This window comes from Triturus cristatus, chromosome 3_2, assembly GCF_964204655.1.
Source record: "Triturus cristatus chromosome 3_2, aTriCri1.1, whole genome shotgun sequence".
NCBI classification, from domain to species: domain Eukaryota; kingdom Metazoa; phylum Chordata; class Amphibia; order Caudata; family Salamandridae; genus Triturus; species Triturus cristatus.
The window spans coordinates 954700476-954722801 of record NC_140584.1 but is presented as its reverse complement, the minus strand read 5'-3'; the positions used below and the strand labels follow the sequence as shown (position 1 = coordinate 954722801).

General features: G+C 46.1%; 1 protein-coding gene across 1 annotated transcript in view; it reads left to right on the top strand.

Moving 5' to 3' along the window:
* LOC146858872 (endogenous retrovirus group PABLB member 1 Env polyprotein-like) overlaps positions 1–21716 on the top strand; it is a 38029-nt gene extending 16313 nt beyond the window's left edge. Inside the window, exon 2 of the mRNA XM_085646921.1 lies at positions 18611–21716. Coding sequence (XP_085503047.1) covers positions 19373–20920 — 1548 coding nt within the window. The 5' untranslated portion in view covers positions 18611–19372 and the 3' untranslated portion in view covers positions 20921–21716. The remainder of the gene's footprint in view (positions 1–18610) is intronic.
* The last annotated feature ends 610 nt before the right edge of the window (positions 21717–22326 follow it).

Here is a 22326-nt window from a genome sequence, read left to right as displayed (position 1 = left end):
CGCAGCTAGCTCCGATTGCCTGGCAGGACCGGTATAGAGAAATAGGGGTCCTGCAAGTCCAAAGGCACCAACCAGTCTACAGTGTCGAGGGCAGGTAAGACTTGAGGCTGGGTGAGCATTTTTAATTTCTCCTTCTGGAGTAAGGTGTTTAGAGGGCACAGGTCTAAAAAAGGATGAAAGCCTCTGCCATTCTTTTTTTTTTTTTAATTCTTTTTATTTAACATTCATCAACAGAAGAATTGCACAGTACAGAGGATGTAAAAATAAAAACTCCAGTATTGGCAAATACAGTGTGCGACAGTTCGGTACAACAGTGCAAAATAAAACCAACTACGGCGTAGGGGGATCCTCGTGATCAGTACTACGTGGTGGGCTACATATATGTCCCCTATAGGAGTTCCACGGGTTCCAAATTCTGGACCATTTTTGGGAACAGCCCTGGGCCATGTAGACAGTCTTTTCCCTATACATGCACCAGTCAAGATCCCCCTCCCAGGCCTCTACAGAGGGTGAGTATGTAGCTCCCCAAAATTGTGCAATATTCCTCTTTGCCACCATTAATCCTAATGTAACCCATTGTGTGTGACAGCAGCTATTTAGATCAGTGGGCTCCCAAATAATTAGGAGGCATCGACATGCTTCTGGGCGGAGAACTGTCGCGAGCTCTTCGCTCAATATAGCATGTATTTGTCGCCAATAGAGTTGTATGTGCTCGCATTCCCATAATATGTGCATAAGTGTGCCTATCTGGCCACATCCTCTTCTGCATTCTCCTCCCTCCGCTCTCCACAGTTGTATCAGACGGGGCCCTGTCAGGTATACTCTATGGAGAATTTTGAGCTGTACTAGTTGAAGTCTAGCTGGAATCGCTACAACTCTGGGGGAGGAGACCGCCTCCTGCCACTCTTCGTCATCCAGCTCAATGCCATCTTTTACCAATTTTCCCCGCAAGGCTTTAGGGGGTCCTCCATATTATTTATCCGTTTTTTGTATGTTAAGGATATGATTTTTTCAGGCAGATGACCATCGAGCAGTCTGTCTTCCAACGGAGAGGAATCAGGGGGAGAAGAGCCTCTAGGGAGGTGTGATTGAAGTGCATGGCGGACCTGTAGGTATCTAAAACGCTCGAGGTCGGCTAACGTGTGTTGTTGCTGCAGAGAGGCAAATGTCTTTATGTCACCTTTCTCCCATATATCTTTAATCTGTGAGATCCCAATTAAGTCCCACTTGTCAAACCCCTATGACTTCCATAGGTTACCCAGCCTCTCGGAATCCCATAGGGGGGTTGCCAGTGTTAGTTTCTGTCCCCAGCCTAGAGCGTTAGTGGCAGTGTGCCCACTGTGAACCGAGTGTTTGGTGGGGCCGGTCAATGGGTACCGATTAGGTTTGGAGTATAGAGCCCAGTTGTAGTTCCCACCCGGTAAGAGCCACCTGTCCATGAGATTCCCAGGATCGTCAGGTCGACCGTATGTGCCATGATTAATGGCAGCAAGCTGTGCTGCCCAGTAGTATTTTTTAATATCGGGAAGGCTGATTCCCCCATCGTACCAGTTTAATGTGAGCTTGTTTAACGCAATACGGGGCTTCCCGTCCCATCGCAATTCCCTCTGAAGGCCTTCAATGTCTCTAAAATAGGTCATCGTGACTATATCCATCGAGCTTTGCAAAGCATATAAAAACAGGGGTAGCGACATCATTTTGAAGAGATCCAATCTGCCAAAGAAGTGGTAAGGGTGGTGTGGTTGACAAGGCAGGAAGGATAGACCTAGAGAGCGTGCAATAGCCCTGCTCTCCTTAAAATGCTCTAAAGCTGAATCAGCCTTGTCCCTAAACAGGCAAGTCCTGTCAAAGGGCATGTCCATACGGGAAGATTGGACATCGCCTGAGAACCCGGTTGATCGCAGCCATGCATAGCAGTGAATGGCAACGCTGGGGGCAATGGCTCACCCAATGGAATCAGTGGTGTAAAAGCCACAACGAATTATGAACTTGTTTGCATCACAATCATCTTGGACAGCCTAAGAAAGGCCAGGTTGAATATCGTCAGGGACACCAGGGACTTGTGCCACCGAGTCCCAAAGGACATGGAAGTAGAGTTCCAGGTGGCAGCTGGCACTTACTGAGCCGAGAGCCAGGCTGATAGGAGCAAATAATTTCTTTCCAAATATTTCCACTAATTTAGACTCCCTGTTGGGGAAAGTGGTGGGAAACGTTTTGGGTTTAAATCTGCTCATGGACGCTTGCACAACTAAAATCTGGGGTGAAGTGTGCTGAGAGAGGAAAGCAGGGTCACCCCGGGCAGGGAGAAGGTGTCTATCAATTTGTCTGTTAACCTGAAGGTCGGAGCAAAGTTTGTCCCAAACCCGGGCACTAGGTGGCGCACGTGGAAGATGGCCATACTGCCATAAGGCTCCTGCAACCCGGAGCATTTAAACACAATTTATCCTGCCCAGGGAGCTCCAAGGCGAGTTAAACTCGTGTCTGAGTGAAGCACGTAACTCCGTCACTGAGCGGGGCTATTCCTGGAATCCTGCGACGTTGCTGAGAGCCGGAGGATATCCTGCTGGTTGGAGCCAGGGAGGCGGCGTGGAGCTCTGGACCTGGAACTGGGCGAGGTGCATACGAGGCGACTGGGCTGCATACCCGGTAGGACGGGCTTCCTCGATGCCTCCCAAGTGGGAACACTAGTTGCAGCATAACTGTGCCTCCTAAAGACAGGAGAGAAAAGCGTGAAGGCGGCTGAGGCTTACAGCCTTGTCATTCCCACGAGCATACGACTGTGGACTGTTGAGCTGCGGTAGGTCCTCGTGGGCCGCCTGCTGGCTACCGACCTGCAGCTGCCTTTGGATGTCCATTGCAGTACCCCGCATTACACTGAGGGGTGGCACGAGGGAGAGTCATGGAATATTCCTGCTGACTGCCCGGTGCTGGTGAAGGGAAAGAGATTACTGCAGCCCTGTCCTACCCTACGAATTTTGCCATCTGGGGATAGATGCCATTAACCTGCAACAACCCAAGATTATTCAGTAGGTGGGAAGAGGGTCCTACAGAACCTGCCTTCAAAGGGATCCGCTACTAGAGTGCGGCCTCACTGGCGCTATCCCCTGATACATAAGGTGATATTTAGTGATTATTGCTGGGACCCCCTCTGAATACCCCCTCTGAATACCTCACATCATATGAGGAGCGGAGAAGTGCCGTCTCCCCCCACACCAGAGAGCCTCCCGCCTGGCCTGCAGCTAACATGGCTCCAGGGCAAGAGGATGATGTAAAAGAATTGTTGCTGGCCATGAGGCAGAGTCTTGCCTCCATAGAATGTAAGATGGACACTATTGTACGCAAAATAGAGCAGCACGATGAACGCATCAAAGAGGCCGAGCGCCGCATCTCTGATAGCACATCCACAATGCATAAACAGATGGACGAACTGCTCCGAGTCATCGCTGCTAAAAACGAAGATCTCGAAGTTTGCAGCTGACGAACAATATTCACGTCATCGGGATACCGGAGAGTACCAACACAGGACGGATGGAAAACTTTATTGAGAAACTACTGCGCAAAGTCATTGGTGTGGACTTATTATCCTCCCAGTTTATAGTTGAACGTGTGCATCGTTCCCTCGGTCTCCGTCCACCGCCCGGAAGCCCACCCTGCCCGATCATTGCGTGGCTGCTCAACTACCGGGACTGCGATGTGGCCCTCAGGGTGGCTCGGGACAAAAGGCAACTTACATTTGAGGGCAATACCTTTACCCTTTACCCTGACTTCATGGCTGCAGTCCAAGAGGCAAGGCACAAATTCAATCCTGCAAAGCAAAAGCTGCGACAGGCACAAGTCGACTACGCCCTAATATATCCAGCCAAATTGAGTGTGACTCATCAGGGCAAGCAGCATTTCTTCACCAACACGCAACAGGTAAAGGACTTTCTGAGACGCATTTAACGGCCTAGCACCACACGCAACGTAACTGAATCTCCACCGAGACCTACATCACCGGATAAGGAATGATATGCACTTCATCCAGTTCAACAGCTGTAACAAACAACTGGCACATGCCGCTCATCTATGAACTATTGACTTGGCCCACTGCCGGGACAATGTACTGCATATCTGGCACGAAACAGCCACTGAGACGATACAGTCAGATTAGTACTTCCATGGGACTATGGGTTAAACCTCTCCAGGCACCCCTTTCCCCGAAGGGTGAATAATGACATCTGGTCACCCTGTAAGTCGGAGGGACGGGAGTAAGTCATGCATACGCCTAGGAGTCGCCCCTCATGGGTTATCCCCCCATTCTTTTGATTACAATGCATGTTGTTGTTTTGGGCAATATGGATGGGGGAGGGAACGTTCAGTATGGCATGTTTGGGATGCTTCAGTGGGTGGGGGTCGGTGTTTAGTGATGACAGTTTTTCAGGACATAGCAGAACACATAGGATTGTTGTTGTATATATTTTGTGGTAATTCCAGAGGTAGGCTACGCACCAATTCATGTATTGGAACACACTTGTACACATGGCGAGTTCAACCTCTGATGTAGGACTACATCTCTTAACATGGAATGTTAGAGGGCTAAAGGATCCGCGCAAGTGCAGACAAATTTTAGCTTATTTAGATAGCCATAAGGTTCAAATTGCAATGCTACAGGAAACTCACTTGAATCCGAGGCATCCATCCTCCTTTGCTTCTAAATAGGCAGCACACAGGGTATTCTCCTTGTACTCATCATATTCCAGGGGGACAGCAATATTGATTAAAAAGCACGCCCCATTTACCCCTAGCGGCACAGCTCATGACCAAGACGGTCGCTATTGCATGATGTGGGGGAGACTAGGCTCAAGTTCACCACACTGGTATGCTGTTATGGGCCTAATGTGGATGACCCTGATTTCCATTGTGGGGCAGGGTTCTAGAGATAGGCTCAACCCATATAATATGGGGGGGGGATCTCAACTCTTTTATGGACCCAGAGTTGGATAGATCGAATCCTGGCCCACACCATTACACCCGTACACACAAGATTCTACGGGACATTGTGTCTGATAATGGCCTGACACAGAGACATGTCCATCCGCACAAGGTTTGGGTCCATTGCTTGTCACAGCAGGGCATCTAGCAAGAACCTACTCCGATAACTCACCTGTCCACATCACGTTGACCACACTAGGCGAAGGGGGACCGTCCAGAAGTTGGAGGCTACTGCCTAATATTCTACTGGACACAGTGTTTAGAAGTGAATTAGAGCAGGCTATTGCAGATTTTTTCCAACGCAACATAGGGTTAGTAGACTGCGTCGCAACAGTCTGGGGCGCCTTTAAGGTCACTGTCTGAGGCTTTTGCATTTCTAAAGGCTTTGGGGTTTTACGAGACATTCGGGGTACCTTACGTAAGTTAGAAATGGAACTCAAGCGACTAGAGGCAGTTCTTGCCACTGGAACAGATGGGGAATCACAAAGAGATTTCAGGGAGAAACTCTCGAAGTATAGAGAAACAGCAGACAGAGAGACTAGGTTCAAGGGCAAGTATTTTGTAGCTCGCTGTTACGGAGAAGGTGAGCGACCTGACAGAGCCCTTGCAGAGGCGGTCCGCCGTCCTCGCTTCTCTAATCACATGTTAGAAATAAAAGGTGCAGATGGCGTGAGACATAGAGACACTACGGCTATCTTGAATGCATTCACCACGCACTACACCACCCTATGCTCCACCAGTAGACAGGGTCCCTTCTCTCTTATGGACTACCTAGATGACGTAGCCTTAGGCAGGCTGGGAGACTCCCAAAGAGAGTTCCTAGCAGCTCTGTTTGAATAAGATGAGATGCGCGAGGCCATCATGCAAATGACGTCAGGGAAAGCCCTGGGATTAGATGGACTTCCTATAAACTTCTATAAGACATACATTGATCAACTTGCTCCGGTCCTCAAGGCAGTACACAAAGAAGCCCAAGAAAGCGATATGCTTCCACTTTCCATGAGGGAAGCACTCATTTCTTCCCTGCTCAAGCCAGGAAAGGCTGCTGATCAATGTGACTCTTACAGGCCGCTAGTGGCACAAAAGCATTAAATTCCGTTGAATGGGATTACTTACTGGGGATATTGCAGCGCATGGGGATGCCTGTAGGGTTTTTATCCTTGATACATCTCCTTTATCAATCCCCAACTGCAAAAGTTCTGATTACTGGGCAGATATCTCAGGCCTTTCCAATCACTAGGGGAAACTCAGCAGGGTTGTCTGTTATCACCACTACTGTTCACTTTAGTGATAGAGCCGCTTGCGGCGAAGTTACGGCAACACCGCCAAGATAAAGCATTACACTGGCCCCTGCGACAAATACTCATCTCACTCTATGTGGATGACATCATGCTATACATCACAAACCCGCAGCAAAATCTGAACCCTGTCCTGCGTGAATTTGTTATTTTTGGTAGACTTTTGGGGATCTACATCAATTGATGAAAATTACAAATATTCCTGCTTACTTCTGCTACCACGCAATTTACGCTTGATTTCCCCATAGAGTGGTGCAACTCGGAAGTCATATATCTAGGTATACACATTACCAAGGATAGAGACGAGCTCATGCGCCTGAACTATGGCAGGGCGCTGGACAACATCACTAACTGTGTAACACGTTGGGTCTCCCTGCCTCTATCAATGGCGGGGCGAACCTCTCTTATTTAAAATGGTGATCCTCCCGCAGGTATTGTATCTGTTTATGAACATACCATATCACCCAGGCCGACACTTCTTCACCGCTTTGCGGTCCGAACTAATCAGGCTGATGTGGGAAGGTAAGCAACCAAGACTGCAATGGGATATTATTACAAGGCCAAGGGGGGTTCCATGTCCCTAATTTGGAACTATATTACATAAGCGCCCAGGCCCACTATGCCTACTACTGGTTTCACCCGCCCAAGTACATGCCACAAGTTGCAGTGGAACAGTGACTGACAGACCCGATACCCTTGGCAGGTATGATATATATATATATATATATCCTGCCCAACCACACGAGATAGATGCTACGACAGTGACATGCACAGCAGCTGCATGGCATCGAATCACTAACATTTTACGTGTCCCCATGCTTTACCTCCCTCTGCTACCGCTACTGTATCATCCACGACTGCAATTGCTACAGGAAGCTGGATTCAGAAAAACCATAGCGAAAGCCAATATAAAATGCTGAGGTGAATTATACCATAATGGTAAATTCCGAACGCTAGAACAGATGCTGGGGCACACTGCGACCACACCGTTAGACGTGCTCCTCTACATACGGCTTCGGCAGTGTATTAATGATATTACTCCGGTATACCCATCAGAGACTACTACACTGGGCCCACTTCATACGATATTACAGGCCACATCCCCTGAGCATGCTGTCTCCACACTGTATCATGCAATCCATACTCAGCAGCAGATGGGGCAATGTACCACTCGTGCACACTGGTAAAGGGAGCTAGGAGGTTCCATTTCTGATGAACAATGGTCTTATTGTTGTCTACATATAGAGCAAGTAAGTGTCAGCTAGCAGTAAGTTAAGGATTATTCATTTTACATTTCTGCACCGTCTTTATTATACAACAGCCAAAATGTATAAGTACAAGTTGCGAGATAATGATAGATGCGACAGATGTGGCATGATTAATGCTAAATTTCTTCATCTGGCTTGGTCCTTCCCGGGTGTGGAGGTCTACTGGCGCCAGGTCTTTGAGGCACTGGAGCAGAAGACATCACTGACACTAGAGCCATCCCCACTACAGACCTTGCTAGGATACACTGCACTAGTGAACAAACCCTCCGATAGATATGTTACATTTTCACTGTTGATGGTGAAGCGCCGAATGGCATGCTGATGGGGGCGGGGCAGGGCTCCCAAATTTAAGGACTGGGTCAAGGACTTGATCTACTATCAGGAACAGATGCTTAACTATGCAGAGTTGCTTCCCCTGAAATCTGGCCCTAAAGATATCTGGGAACCTCTGAAAATGTATCTTTTCGCCCACCTTTTAACAAAGGAGAGGGGGCTCTCACACCAAAGGGATGGAGCACCCAGTAACTGATAAGTTGAAAAGAGTTTTCCCTTTGGATGAATCATACATTGACCATTTCTCATTCATACATACATATCCAACTATGGACCATATAGGTTGCACAAACAATTGATAATTGAGGCACTTATCGACCAACCACACTCTCGTAAAAATATCAATATTCTTTAATCAAAAATACATCAATATAGGATACTCATATGAGTTCAATCATATTTAAAATCACCAAGATGAACAAGCATTAACTAAATTAAAACATATATTGCGAAAAAGGGAATTTTTCACAAATACAAGTAAAATGTAAAACAATATAAAATGAGGAAGAATACAACAAAAGAGACAATATACTATGTCATTTACAGCGTTAATTTGGACATTTGCATAGGCAGCAACAAGCATGGGTCTAAATTCCTTGTCTTAAACTGTTTGCTGACTTCACCAAATTTAATCGCGTATGTAGGCGTCGACGCGTTTCGATGGTGTAGTATCAATTAAGACCACCTTCTTCAGGACAATATTTTTAGTCTTCCTCAATGGTTAAAATGACCACATCACATATAGGCCTAAATGAAAATTACATGAATTAGAGCAGAATCAACAATTTGTAATTCTAGCATGCTTGTTATCTGAACACAAACGAATTTTTAGTTAAAAAACCTTCACCCACTAATTTAGAAGCCATAAGTGCGACAATCATCTATATTTGCCTTGTCAATGGGTACCATTCATTCAGAACATTCACTCATTCATATTCTCAACATTTAGTTTAAGAAAGGACTTGTAAAAGTCTCATAGGTGCAGCTGCACTGATTTGGAGTGTATTTTTATCACTCTCTTAGCCATGATTCAATAGTCATCTACTTTATATCTGCACCATCAGGCAATCTATACTGGCTTTATATTCCCCTACTTAAAATGGACACCTTAATATGCACTTAATCAAGAAAGTACCTTATGAACTCATTCCTTATATAGGTATCAGAGTATTGGTGTCAATTTCACAGTAGGCCACTTCTTATACAGGCCGTTGTTCTAAAAACAGAGGGGAGAAATATAATGCTTAATCGTTGATTAACTAAACTCGATTTTCTAGGGTATGGCAGATGTGCTTTATCTCCAGAGTTTGAACCACATTGCAGTTTAGTTTATTCGGATCACGTCCTCCGCCCCTTTAACAGATAATACCTTTCAGGCGTGGATCTTTTCTATTTGCACCCTTACTCGTGGCTGATGCAATGTAGAAAAAAGACAAAGAATGCCTATTCAGACCCGTATATATTTATTACCATGGCCCAATAGTTATCCTGTTTGCCTACATCCTATTCTGGCTTTTCAAACTTGGTTATAAATCCGAACACTGGGCATTTTTTTAACTACCATTTTGTCTTAGGGCGCGAAATGTTTATGTTGTTTCTAACGATATAAATTAACAGAAAGACAACCCTGTCTCTAGCTCCTCCACAAAATATATAGTTTATATTTTACTACTCCTGGTGCAATTCGAACTTTACATGGAGCTTACTAAAACTTCAACTACGTCAGTTAGTCTCACATTACATCGGTCTTGAATAACTCACTTTTTTCCGACGAGGTCAGCTCTTCAACAGTGTTCACCGCGTCTACCGTCCGCGTCCTGAACAATGGGTTGTGTGGTAACGGTTCTTTTTATAGCCACTCAGAATCGGTGGATCAATTACGTGTTTTTTTTTTAATTGAAACCCGAACTTTATTCAGCTTTTAAGCAGCTTTTAAACAGCGATCACATCGTCAGTATGGTCGCCATCTTGGACTGGTTCGTATATTATCGAACTGGCCCATACTTGCTCTTTCATTCAAGTAGCTTCTTTACAGTGAATCCAAACTGATATATCATTCCCACTTTTTCTTGTTATTAATTAAGAGATAGTTTCTCTTTTGCTAAAAACTTTTTAATAAAAAGATCTATCTCGTTATGTGCTAATCGCGGTCGCCATTTTGGGTTGGGTTATGTCTTTCTTTCTCTCCAGGCCGCTGGCCTCGATGTGTTAATCCATATGTGCACTCTAAGTCACCCTTATTTTTGATTCTTTGAATATAATTCTAAATTATATTCAAAAAAAGGTTCATTTTATGCATAGGTACCTTATTGCCCGAATATATTACAAAGATACCGTATATCTTCTCTATAATGTACAGTTAGCTGTCAAGGGCTGAGGACCTATCAAAGGTCTGACTAAGTGAGACCCATGTGTCTATCGCCTGGTTATCAGATATGTCATGGACACTTATGCTACGATTCTCATCCAATCCTCTTTTGTATTAAGGCCTTTTGCTATCGTATCCAATGTGGAAATGTACCATTGTTCCCTGTTTTTTCTCTTCCTTTCTGAGTTTCCTCCCCTTTTGTTCAGAGTTATTCTTTCCACTACAAACCATTCAAAGTCGGTATGGCCATGTTTCATCTTGTTGTAGTGGTCAACCAAGGGGGCATTGAGTTTGCCCGTCTTTAAGGCCGACCTATGTTCTAAAAGTCTAACCCTTAATTCGCGTCCAGTTTCGCCTACGTACGCTAATCCACATGGGCAGCGTAGTAAGTAGACGACATTACTACTCCTACAATTGGTTGACCACTACAACAAGATGAAACATGGCCATACCGACTTTGAATGGTTTGTAGTGGAAAGAATAACTCTGAACAAAAGGGGAGGAAACTCAGAAAGGAAGAGAAAAAACAGGGAACAATGGTACATTTCCACATTGGATACGATAGCAAAAGGCCTTAATACAAAAGAGGATTGGATGAGAATCGTAGCATAAGTGTCCATGACATATCTGATAACCAGGCGATAGACACATGGGTCTCACTTAGACAGACCTTTGATAGGTCCTCAGCCCTTGACAGCTAACTGTACATTATAGAGAAGATATACGGTATCTTTCTAATATATTCGGGCAATAAGGTACCTATGCATAAAATGAACCTATTTTTGAATATAATTTAGAATTATATTCAAAGAATCAAAAATAAGGGTGACTTAGAGTGCACATATGGATTAACACATCGAGGCCAGCGGCCTGGAGAGAAAGAAAGACATAACCCAACCCAAAATGGCGACCGCGATTAGCACATAACGAGATAGATCTTTTTATTAAAAAGTTTTTAGCAAAAGAGAAACTATCTCTTAATTAATAACAAGAAAAAGTGGGAATGATATATCAGTTTGGATTCACTGTAAAGAAGCTACTTGAATGAAAGAGCAAGTATGGGCCAGTTCGATAATATACGAACCAGTCCAAGATGGCGACCATACTGACGATGTGATCGCTGTTTAAAAGCTGCTTAAAAGCTGAATAAAGTTCGGGTTTCAATTAAAAAAAAACACGTAATTGATCCACCGATTCTGAGTGGCTATAAAAAGAACCGTTACCACACAACCCATTGTTCAGGACGCGGACGGTTGAGGTTCCGTGTGGGACGGAACGACACTTTTGAGTGGTGACGAATATGGATGAGTTGGGTATCTACGAACCGCAAATAACGAGTATAGTGGGTGTACGCAGTTTCGCTACGCAACCACGTATGGTTCGTCTTATTTTTGGGTTTATTCATCTGAACCCTCGGGTTCCATTTTAGATACGGCATCCATTTTGTTTCTTGCCCTCAAGTAGCCAGCGAACGGACCTTTGTCCGCTTCGTGACCCTGGGACTCTCAAGCTTACACGAGAGACACGTGTTCCTTTGAGTATGACTTTTATGATGAGGGAAACGACACGACGAAGGCAGATGGCCCCGCTCGAGGCTCATCTTGCCGTGCCGGTCTATTGTTTCAGCCATGCATACATTAGACACGGTGTCTCTGATCCCGTTATCAAGTTTCCTTTATTACTCCTAACACTCTTCTTTAACCTGTTGTGCATCCTTGTTCTTTCTTTGCATCTGTTTTTGTCCCTTCTCCTAATGTGTTTACGATCAGGATGGAATGTGTTTTATTGCAGAGAAGATATGCTTTTACAGTTGGGAACTGGCAATACTGTGGTAATTATGTTCCGGCCTCCTGAAACATGAACGCGACCCTTTTGAAGTTTATTGTGGGAACTGAGTTGTAATCTTTGTTCACCATATTGTTCTATGGGAAAAACGTGTATAAAAGGAGCGATCCACTTTTGCAAATTGAAGCAGTCTCCGAGAACCTACACGCTGTGTACTTCTTGTGACCTCTGTATCCCTGCAGTAAAATAAACGCTGATCTCTGACGCCGCTGGAAGTGTCCCGTGTCTCTGTGTTTGGTACGCCAGAACAGGTAACCCACGAAGGTTTCAGGTGTTGTTCCCTGGCACCGCTGGGTCTTAGAAAAACCCAGTCCTTCAGTTGGCGCCCAACGTGGGGCGACATCAGCGGTACCGGTCCAAAGCCCGACGATCGTGAGGAACTTCGTGTGAAATCTCCGAGGGAAGGTGCACCCCGCTTCATCGATCCAGTTGTCGAGATAAGTGGCCCGACGTCTTTTCCCGCGAAGATCCCCGCCTCCTGACGGCTGCGACGGACTGATGCCCTGACTGTCGACCTGTTTTTGGCGCCTGGCGTAGTCCTTTGTACGGCGAGACGATAGACGGGCCTTCCTGGTGACGCCATTGTTCTTTCAGTTAAGTATTTGTGGGTCGCTCCCTGTGTTCCTTTGTTGTTTACATGGTACCATAGCATTTGTGGTTCTTAGTTGTTGGGTTTTATTTGACGATTGCAATTGCCAAAAACCGAGGGTCTCGCAAACTTTTTGCGAGGATATCGTAAATTCGATAGCCCTTGAAGTTTGTAAACTCGGTTAGTGTGCGCGATGCCTAGCCGTAGTACTTTGTTTGGGTTTCTTAAATGTTGCAGAATGGATTCCCGGCTGGAGGATTCATGTCCGATACCTCCGGTTGGAACTCCAATTTATGAGCTCTATAGTCGCCATGGCGTAGGTCCTATCGTGTATAATGAATATTGGGTCCGCTACACTAAACATGATGGCGTTCTTAGTTGGCCATCTCATGGTAGTTTCGAAACTGCCGTTTTAGATAATTTGGAAGCTAAACTGTTTAAAAAGAAGGCTAGGCCGGCCATGTTTGATTCCTTCCGGTTGTGGCGGAAAGAGGCCAAGCAGAAAGAAATCAAGCAGAGTAAGAAAAATAAAAGAGAAGGCGTTATTGCGGTGATGCAAGATACTGAACAGTATCAGCGAGACAAAGATGAGAAAGAGCAGGAAGTTAGTGCTCGACTTCATCATATGTCGGTGGATAAGTGTTATCCGGTGCTACCGCCTAACAATGATAAGTCAGGAGAAGAAGCGGTAGAGGATTCGCTATTGTCTTATCTGTTGAAATCACCACCTCCCTATGCTCCCGATACTCTGGGTCCCGTGATTCTACCTCTTCCTCCACCTGCTGTTTTGGTGGCTGCTGGTCAGCCCGCTGTTCCTCCCGCTCTCCCGAATCCCCTTGTGCCACAGATCGTTCCTCCTCTTTTGCCGGCTTCTCTTCCTACTGCGCCTTTTCCAGTCCCTCCTCAGTCTGTTGTTCCTGCTACTCCTGGTGCGGCGTCTACTGCTATTGTCTCCACCCCTACTGTCGCCGCGCCTGGATCTTCTTCCTCTTCTCCTTCTGTTCGTAGTCGTCTCTTGACTGTTGTTGCTTCTCTTTATTCTCCGCTTTTTGGGCCAATACTCGGCTCGACTCTTCCAGATGTCGCTCAGAGGCGCAGCCAGCTTCCTGATGATAGAGAACGTGAATCGCTGGTAAAAATGGCACGTAAATGGATTCGTAATCCTGTTAAATATCCTTCGCATGTAGTGTTTGACACATTTTCTCAGTTTAATGCGCCCACTCAACGATTCGTGTTTGAGGAATTGTGTAAATCGTTGAAGGAGGAGTGGGATCATGATGTGGTAGAAACTGTACCGTCTGAGGTTTCTGAGCTCCAGCATCAGTTCACAACTGGTGTGATCGTAGGTGACAAGGTTCGAGAAGCTCTGGAACGTTTGTTATCATTCCGATGTACAGTGCAACCTCGAGCTTTGTTTAAGGAGGAGACGGCAGCATGGATGGCACAACCTGGTCAATATCCGATGCGGGAAGTTCCCCCAGTATGGATGCCAGGCGATCCTAATGCTAACCCTGCTGTCCCAGGCCGTTTTCAGAGAGTGTGGATACACCTCCCTTGGAAATGATCGGAAGTCTTACAGGTGAAGCAAACTTTGCCTGATCCCCGTAAAAATCCAGCAGGTTATTATAAGGAGCTGTCCCAATTGGTGGATGCTACTGTTATGAACCTAGCTGATATTGATATGTTGTTTGGCAATGTAGTGCCTCAGCCGATTTGGGCGAAAATTCGTCACGAGAATCACGCGGCTGAGTTAGGCGGTGACTGGGCTGCCCTTACAGCGGCAGACGCTCAGCAAGTCGGTGGGGCTAAGCCTGAACAGCTTATTGTGGAGCTGCCCCAGAGGATAATTACCCTTATGAAAACGCTTATGCCGGCGATGCGCGTTAATTGGGACAAGTTGTCCGCGTGCAAGCAAAAGAGGGATGAAAGCGTTTCCGATTTCTTTACGAGATTCGAGGAAGCATTTCTCGATCTTAGTGGCCAGGACATGGGCTCAGAGGGTGGTCAGCGGCTGTTTGTTGATAAGTTTGTGTCGAACTTGTTGCCCGAACTTAGCAATAAGTTGAAAAATTCTGAGAGTTCGTGGGCTGTTTCTACCACTGCTCAAATACTGGCTACGGCCCAATATTATGAAAATAGGGAAAAGGAGGAAAGTGAACGTGCAGATAAGAAAACAAAGGATCTTAAAACTAAGGTCTTATTGCAGCAAGCGTATCCTCCGCGCTCGAATTTCAATGATTCGCAACAGCCAAATAGATCGCAATCACAGTTCTCTAGATCGCAGACGCGAAATGACTCTCCCGCACCTCGTTTTGTGTTGGGATATAATCAATGTGCGTACTGTCGAGGGGAGGGCCATTTGAAGTTTAATTGTCCGGTTCTCCGTGATAGGAATAATGGTGTGTCAGCTCGAGGAGGTCGTGGTGGTCCTCAACAAGCTTCACGTGGTAGAGGTCGTGGAGTTACTCAGAATCAGGCCGAGCGTTTTGCCACTTCCTCAGACTCGCAGAATTGTTTCGATCGACGCGATCTCTCGTCTGGTAGATCTGCACAGTATCATGTGGATGACTGTTACGTTGAGCGTGATGTTGATACGGATGGTATCTACTAGGACAGCCATAGACGAAGGAAGGGAGAAGTATCAGTTCCGGTTGATCAGAGAGGGCCTTATGTTGAAGTAGCTGCATTGGGCATCGTTGAGCCTTTTCTGTTGGACACTGGTGCAGCAAAAAGTTCCATTATGCATTCGAAACTCCCTGGCGCGCCTTTGTCTGGCTTAACGAATGTTTCCGTTGGATTCTCTGGCGCCCCCGTTAGCAATCCAGTTTCTAGCCCCTTGCCACTTACGATTGGGCCTCATGAGTTAGAAGCTCCTTTGATTTTGACTACTGGTTGTGGTGAGAATCTTTTGGGTTTGGATTTGTTGAAGAGGTTACATGCGACTTTGTACTGCTCTCCTACGGGTGTGGAGCTTACGTTGGGTGAGAATGTGATTTCCCCTATGTATCTATCGATCGATAAGCTTCCACCGGAATTGAGTTCTCTTCCGGTTTCTTTGTGGGCTACAGGTCCCAATGATGTGGGCCTGTTGGATATCCCACCTTATGTTGTTCAATTGAAAGTTGATGCGCGCTTACCACGCATACCACAGTATCGTATTTCCCTTGATGGTGAACGGGCACTATTAGCGATCATTTATGATCTGATCGGTAAAGATGTTATTGAGGAGACACGAGGTAACGTGTGTAACAGTCCCGTGTTGCCTATTCTGAAACGAACTGATCCGTCCAAGCCTCCCGTGTACCGTCTAGTTATTGACTTACGGGAAGTCAATAAAATTGTTGTCCCACAGTTTCCTGTGGTTCCAGACATTACAGCTTTACTGACTCTGATTCCAGCCTCTGCATCATGGTTCTCGGTAATAGATCTGAAGAATGCGTTCTTTAGCATTCCGATTGCTGAGGAAAGTCGTGATTTGTTCGGATTTTCGTTAGGAGGTCGCAGTTTCCGGTTCAAACGCGCACCTCAAGGCTATTGTGAGAGCCCATCGATATATAGCCAAGCTCTTAAGAGTCAACTAGATGCATTTGTGCTGCCGACTGGTGCGGCTTTGATTCAGTACGTCGACGATCTGTTGGTGGCTGCAGATACTGAACAAATTTGCAAGATTGCTACTGTGTCACTGCTACAGCATCTCTGTGACTTACACCACAAAGTGTCACCTTCTAAATTGCAATATTGTTGTCAAGAAGTTACCTACTTAGGTCACTTATTGTCAAAGGCGGGAAGAAGGTTGACCCCTGAAAGAATCGCAGCAATTGCTCGAATGACTGTGCCAACAACTCAGAGAGATGTGCGTGCCTTTTTGGGTATCACGTCATACTGCAGACAGTGGATTCCGAATTTTTCACTGTTAGCGAAGCCATTGATAGCTCTCACGTGTAAGGATGTTTCGACTCCTTTGCCGTGGACGGAGGAATGTCAGAAAAGTTTTTCTGAACTACGTGATGCGCTGTGTTCGGCTCCCGTGTTAGGTACTCCTGATTATAGCAAGCCATTCACATTATACGTTCACGAGAGGGAAGGTTGTGCGTTGAGTGTTTTAACGCAACAATTTGGCGACAAGCAGCGCCTGTGTGCATATTTTTCCTCGACCTTGGACCCGGTAGCTAGAGCGTTGCCAAGTTGCTTGAGGGCGACAGCGGCAGCAGCTGCGTCTATTTGACAGTCCGCAGGTCTTGTTATGGATAATATGCTCATGGTGATGGTTCCGCATGCAGTTGATACTCTCTTGAATCGGACAAAGACTCAACATCTGACGAGTGCAAGGTTGTCTGGATACGAGCTGACCCTTTTGGCAAGTCATATACAGATCAAACGTTGTAATGTATTGAATCCAGCGACATTGTTGCCGATTAATATGGAATCAGATGATGTGCCACCACATGATTGTTATTTACGAACTGAGGAGGAAACAAAAGGTCGTGTGGACCTGAAAAACACTCCCTTGACAGATCCCGATGGTACCTTGTATGTGGATGGGTCGTGCTTTAAATTGCCGAATGGTGATGTGACGACTGCGTATGCTGTAGTAACGTTGAGCACGGTTGTGGAAACTGCGAGATTGAATCAGAATTCAGCACAAGCTGCAGAGTTGATCGCATTGACAAGAGCGTGCGTTTTGTCTAAAGGAAAGCGAGTGAATGTGTTTACCGACAGTCAGTATGCATTCGGTGTTGCGCATAACTTTGGAAGATTGTGGAGAGAAAGAGGATTTATGACATCGCATGGTACGAAGATCCAGCATGGACAGCTCGTGAATGACCTTTTGGATGCACTTACACTGCCTAAACAAGTGGCAATTGTTAAATGTAGTGCACATCGGAAAGTGACGGATGATGTCGGTCGTGGTAACGCATTTGCGGATGAGATTGCTAAGGAAACGGCTAAGGATCTTGCGACCCGAATGTATGTCACGAGTTCAGTAAGGTGGCCGACAGAGACTGGTATGTGTGAAAATACTATTGAGAGTGTGAAAGCAATTCAGAACGAAGCTACTAAAGCCGAGAAGACTAAGTGGAAAGAAAGTACGGGAAAGTTGGATATGTATGGATGTTGGGTTGACCTGACGGAATGTCAGAGGTGGATGTTACCAGATGCGTATGTATTAGCTGTTGTGACAATGGCTCATGGGTTGTCACATATTAGTGCGAAAGGAATATGTAGGTTCTTGTCCCCTGTATGGAGAAATGAGGGTATTGCTAAATGTGCCGAGAGAGTGGTTAAGAATTGTATGGTGTGTTTGATGCACAATCCTGGCAAGGGTACCCCCACTCCACCTGGTCATTTTGCTCCTCCTGTTTGTCCCTTTGAGGTTATCCAGCTGGACTTTATCCATATGGAGAGATGCAATAACCTAAAGTACGTTTTGGTTGTGGTTTGTGCGTTCTCCAGATGGATTGAGGCCTATCCTCTTAAGGATAACACTGCCCTTTCCACAGCAAAAATCCTGCTGAAGGAATACTTTCCTCGGTACGGAATGCCACGGATTGTATGGTCGGATAATGGAAGTGAGTTTGTGGGAAGTGTAATGCAGAGTGTGTGTAAGGGCCTTGGAATTCGTCAGAAATTCCATAGTGCTAATCATCCTCAGGCAGCGGGTTTGGTTGAAGGGTACAATGGTACCCTGAAACTGAAACTCGCCAAGATTCAAGCTACGACTGGTCTATCGTGGCCTGATGCCTTGCCTCTGGCTCTCCTATCGACCAGAGCGACCGTACACTCTCGAGTAGGGCTTAGCCCATATGAGATTGTGTTCGGCCGCCCTGCGAATATTTGGGGGGTTCCGAGACCAAGGGCCTTTGATAGTCTTGAGTATCCAATGTTAATTGATTACTTGCATGATTTGACCACTAAACTACGGTTAATCCATCAACAGGTCTTTGAAGCTCTACCGGCGCAGACAGAGGGTCCTGGACACCAGCTCCGGCCAGGGGACTGGGTTGTTACCCGAAATTTTGGTCGGAAGCGTAACTTGGAGCCAAGATTTGTAGGACCCTTCCAAGTCTTATTGACGACGAGGACTGCGGTTCGACTGGAGGGCAGGAAAAATTGGGTACACGCCAGCCACACGAAGAAGGTGCCGATCCCCTTACCAACGGATGGTTGGGTGAGGACTGGGATTTCGGCAACAGAAACTGAGACTCCTTTGCACTTTGTGCCGTTTAGCGACGCTCAACCTGTGGGGAGTGATTTGTCACTGCCAAACCCACATGAGGAGTTATCGGTAGCAGAAAGCCCAAGGTCTGACCCGTTGTCCATTTCATCGAACACTGTTGCGCCAGCTGAACAATTGTTTGTAGAGCAAACTCAACCTGGAAGAAGCCGATATTTTCTTCGTTCAAGGACTAATAAAAATTAGTTGTATATTTGCTTTTTGATGTTATGAACATTATGGACAATTATATCCTTTCTTTTTGAGTTTTTCTGTGCTGTCCCGCGGCTAAGAGATTTGTGATCTGAGCTTTTCGAGGAAACCTCTCCATCCGGGTCACCGTAGGGCCGTGCGGGTACTCCTTTCTGTTTAGCAGGTTTCTGACGCTAGGTCGGTTACTTTTGTCGATTCCTGGGAACTCCTGGGGATTGATAATCGCTTCTCAGAACGAAGTGCGTCAAGTACGTCACGGACGGTTTGTAGAGGATGGCATTCTCTAAGCTGTTGGAAGTAGAAAGGATGTCGGCGCAGAGATCAGAATTAAGAAGAGTTGTATGTACAAAATGTTTTTTGTTTCAGGTGTTCCTACTGTTCCTGACCGTATCTATGTTATTGGTGGGTGGAGTATATTTTGGAGTACAGTTGTTATTACCTTCTGTTTCACCTACCCTTTCTCCTAAACTAAGCTCCCTCACCACTGTTTCCCCACATTCTTTTCATCCTCTGCCTCAACATGAACAGGTTAGACGTGCGGAGTTCATGAACAACTCCTTTGTTCAACTTCTACATCAGCATGAGTTGGTGATGAACACTACCAATTGTTGGGTGTGTGGGTTAATGCCACATACCATGGATAGGGGTATTCCGTATTTGGTTCTTCCCTACAGCTCCCAAGGTTCGGCTCGAGCATTCCAAACTATGTTCCGTAGTGCACTAGATTCCTACCCCAGTCGAGAGCCACGTTCTGCCAATTTTGGTCCTGGGCCGTATCACAAACCTTTGGCGATAGCGATAGCGGATTTAGATAGAGATGTTTTTGATGCATCGCTTATCCCAAGTGAGGAGGTACAGGCTTACAAGGATCTGAGCGAGGCTGAGTATAGTACGTCAGTGGGTGATAGACAGCTTAAGAGCTCGTCCCCAATATGGATTGTACCACACCTCGGTAATTTCTGCTTGAAAGGTTTGGGTCGAAATCCGAGAGCACAACTTGGGAACAGTGCTTGCACTGACACGTATGTTCTGCCGATGCTCTCTTCCCCTGTTTTTCTGACCGCTAAGGGCACTTATTTTGTATGTTATGAACGCGCATATACATGGTTGCCCCGTGATTTTTCGGGTACCTGTTATATTGCGAATCTTTTACCACCGACTTTCACTGTCGCCTCAGATTATCACAAAACTAGAGTTGTGAGAGGCGTTATTAGCAAAGAGGATACTGCCGGTCAAGAAGCAGGAGACTTCTTTAAGGGTTTCTTGCCGTTTTGGGGACCTATGGTTAATAGTAGGAACTTAAGACAACTGACACGTGTAGTAGAATCGACTGCAAATATTACTGCAAGTGCCCTTGGTAATCTCACAGCTGAACTTCAGGCGGATAGACTCATGACGTTGCAGAACCGTATGGTTCTAGATGTTGTTCTCGCAGATAGAGGTGGTGTGTGTAAAGTTATCCATTCGAGTTGTTGCATTTTTATTCCTGACAATGCTCCAACTGTCTACCAAGCCATCTCGAAGTTGCACAAGATTTCCGAGTCCATACACGTGGACGAAGGTAATTGGACGCTTCTAGGATGGTTTTGGGGCCTGATGTCAACTTGGGGTTGGGAGATTCTGATGATCGTAGGGATTGTTGTAACGTTTCTGTTCACGTGTTGCCTTTGTGTACAGTGTGGTCCTGCCTTATGTGGCCTATGTGCTACAACGTGTATGAGACGACCATCTGTTACCAAGGAGACGTTGATGAATAGAATGATGTTCCAGCAGCAACTGAACGATCTGATGAATATTGAAGTAGATTCTGATCTTGACTAGTGCTTGCCTACATGAGGGCAAAAGGAGCGTCTGAGGTTCCGTGTGGGACGGAACGACACTTTTGAGTGGTGACGAATATGGATGAGTTGGGTATCTACGAACCGCAAATAACGAGTATAGTGGGTGTACGCAGTTTCGCTACGCAACCACGTATGGTTCGTCTTATTTTTGGGTTTATTCATCTGAACCCTCGGGTTCCATTTTAGATACGGCATCCATTTTGTTTCTTGCCCTCAAGTAGCCAGCGAACGGACCTTTGTCCGCTTCGTGACCCTGGGACTCTCAAGCTTACACGAGAGACACGTGTTCCTTTGAGTATGACTTTTATGATGAGGGAAACGACACGACGAAGGCAGATGGCCCCGCTCGAGGCTCATCTTGCCGTGCCGGTCTATTGTTTCAGCCATGCATACATTAGACACGGTGTCTCTGATCCCGTTATCAAGTTTCCTTTATTACTCCTAACACTCTTCTTTAACCTGTTGTGCATCCTTGTTCTTTCTTTGCATCTGTTTTTGTCCCTTCTCCTAATGTGTTTACGATCAGGATGGAATGTGTTTTATTGCAGAGAAGATATGCTTTTACAGTTGGGAACTGGCAATACTGTGGTAATTATGTTCCGGCCTCCTGAAACATGAACGCGACCCTTTTGAAGTTTATTGTGGGAACTGAGTTGTAATCTTTGTTCACCATATTGTTCTATGGGAAAAACGTGTATAAAAGGAGCGATCCACTTTTGCAAATTGAAGCAGTCTCCGAGAACCTACACGCTGTGTACTTCTTGTGACCTCTGTATCCCTGCAGTAAAATAAACGCTGATCTCTGACGCCGCTGGAAGTGTCCCGTGTCTCTGTGTTTTGTACGCCAGAACAGGTAACCCACGAAGGTTTCAGGTGTTGTTCCCTGGCACCGCTGGGTCTTAGAAAAACCCAGTCCTTCAGTTGGCGCCCAACGTGGGGCGACATCAGCGGTACCGGTCCAAAGCCCGACGATCGTGAGGAACTTCGTGTGAAATCTCCGAGGGAAGGTGCACCCCGCTTCATCGATCCAGTTGTCGAGATAAGTGGCCCGACGTCTTTTCCCGCGAAGATCCCCGCCTCCTGACGGCTGCGACGGACTGATGCCCTGACTGTCGACCTGTTTTTGGTGCCTGGCGTAGTCCTTTGTACGGCGAGACGATAGACGGGCCTTCCTGGTGACGCCATTGTTCTTTCAGTTAAGTATTTGTGGGTCGCTCCCTGTGTTCCTTTGTTGTTTACATGGTACCATAGCATTTGTGGTTCTTAGTTGTTGGGTTTTATTTGACGATTGCAATTGCCAAAAACCGAGGGTCTCGCAAACTTTTTGCGAGGATATCGTAAATTCGATAGCCCTTGAAGTTTGTAAACTCGGTTAGTGTGCGCGAT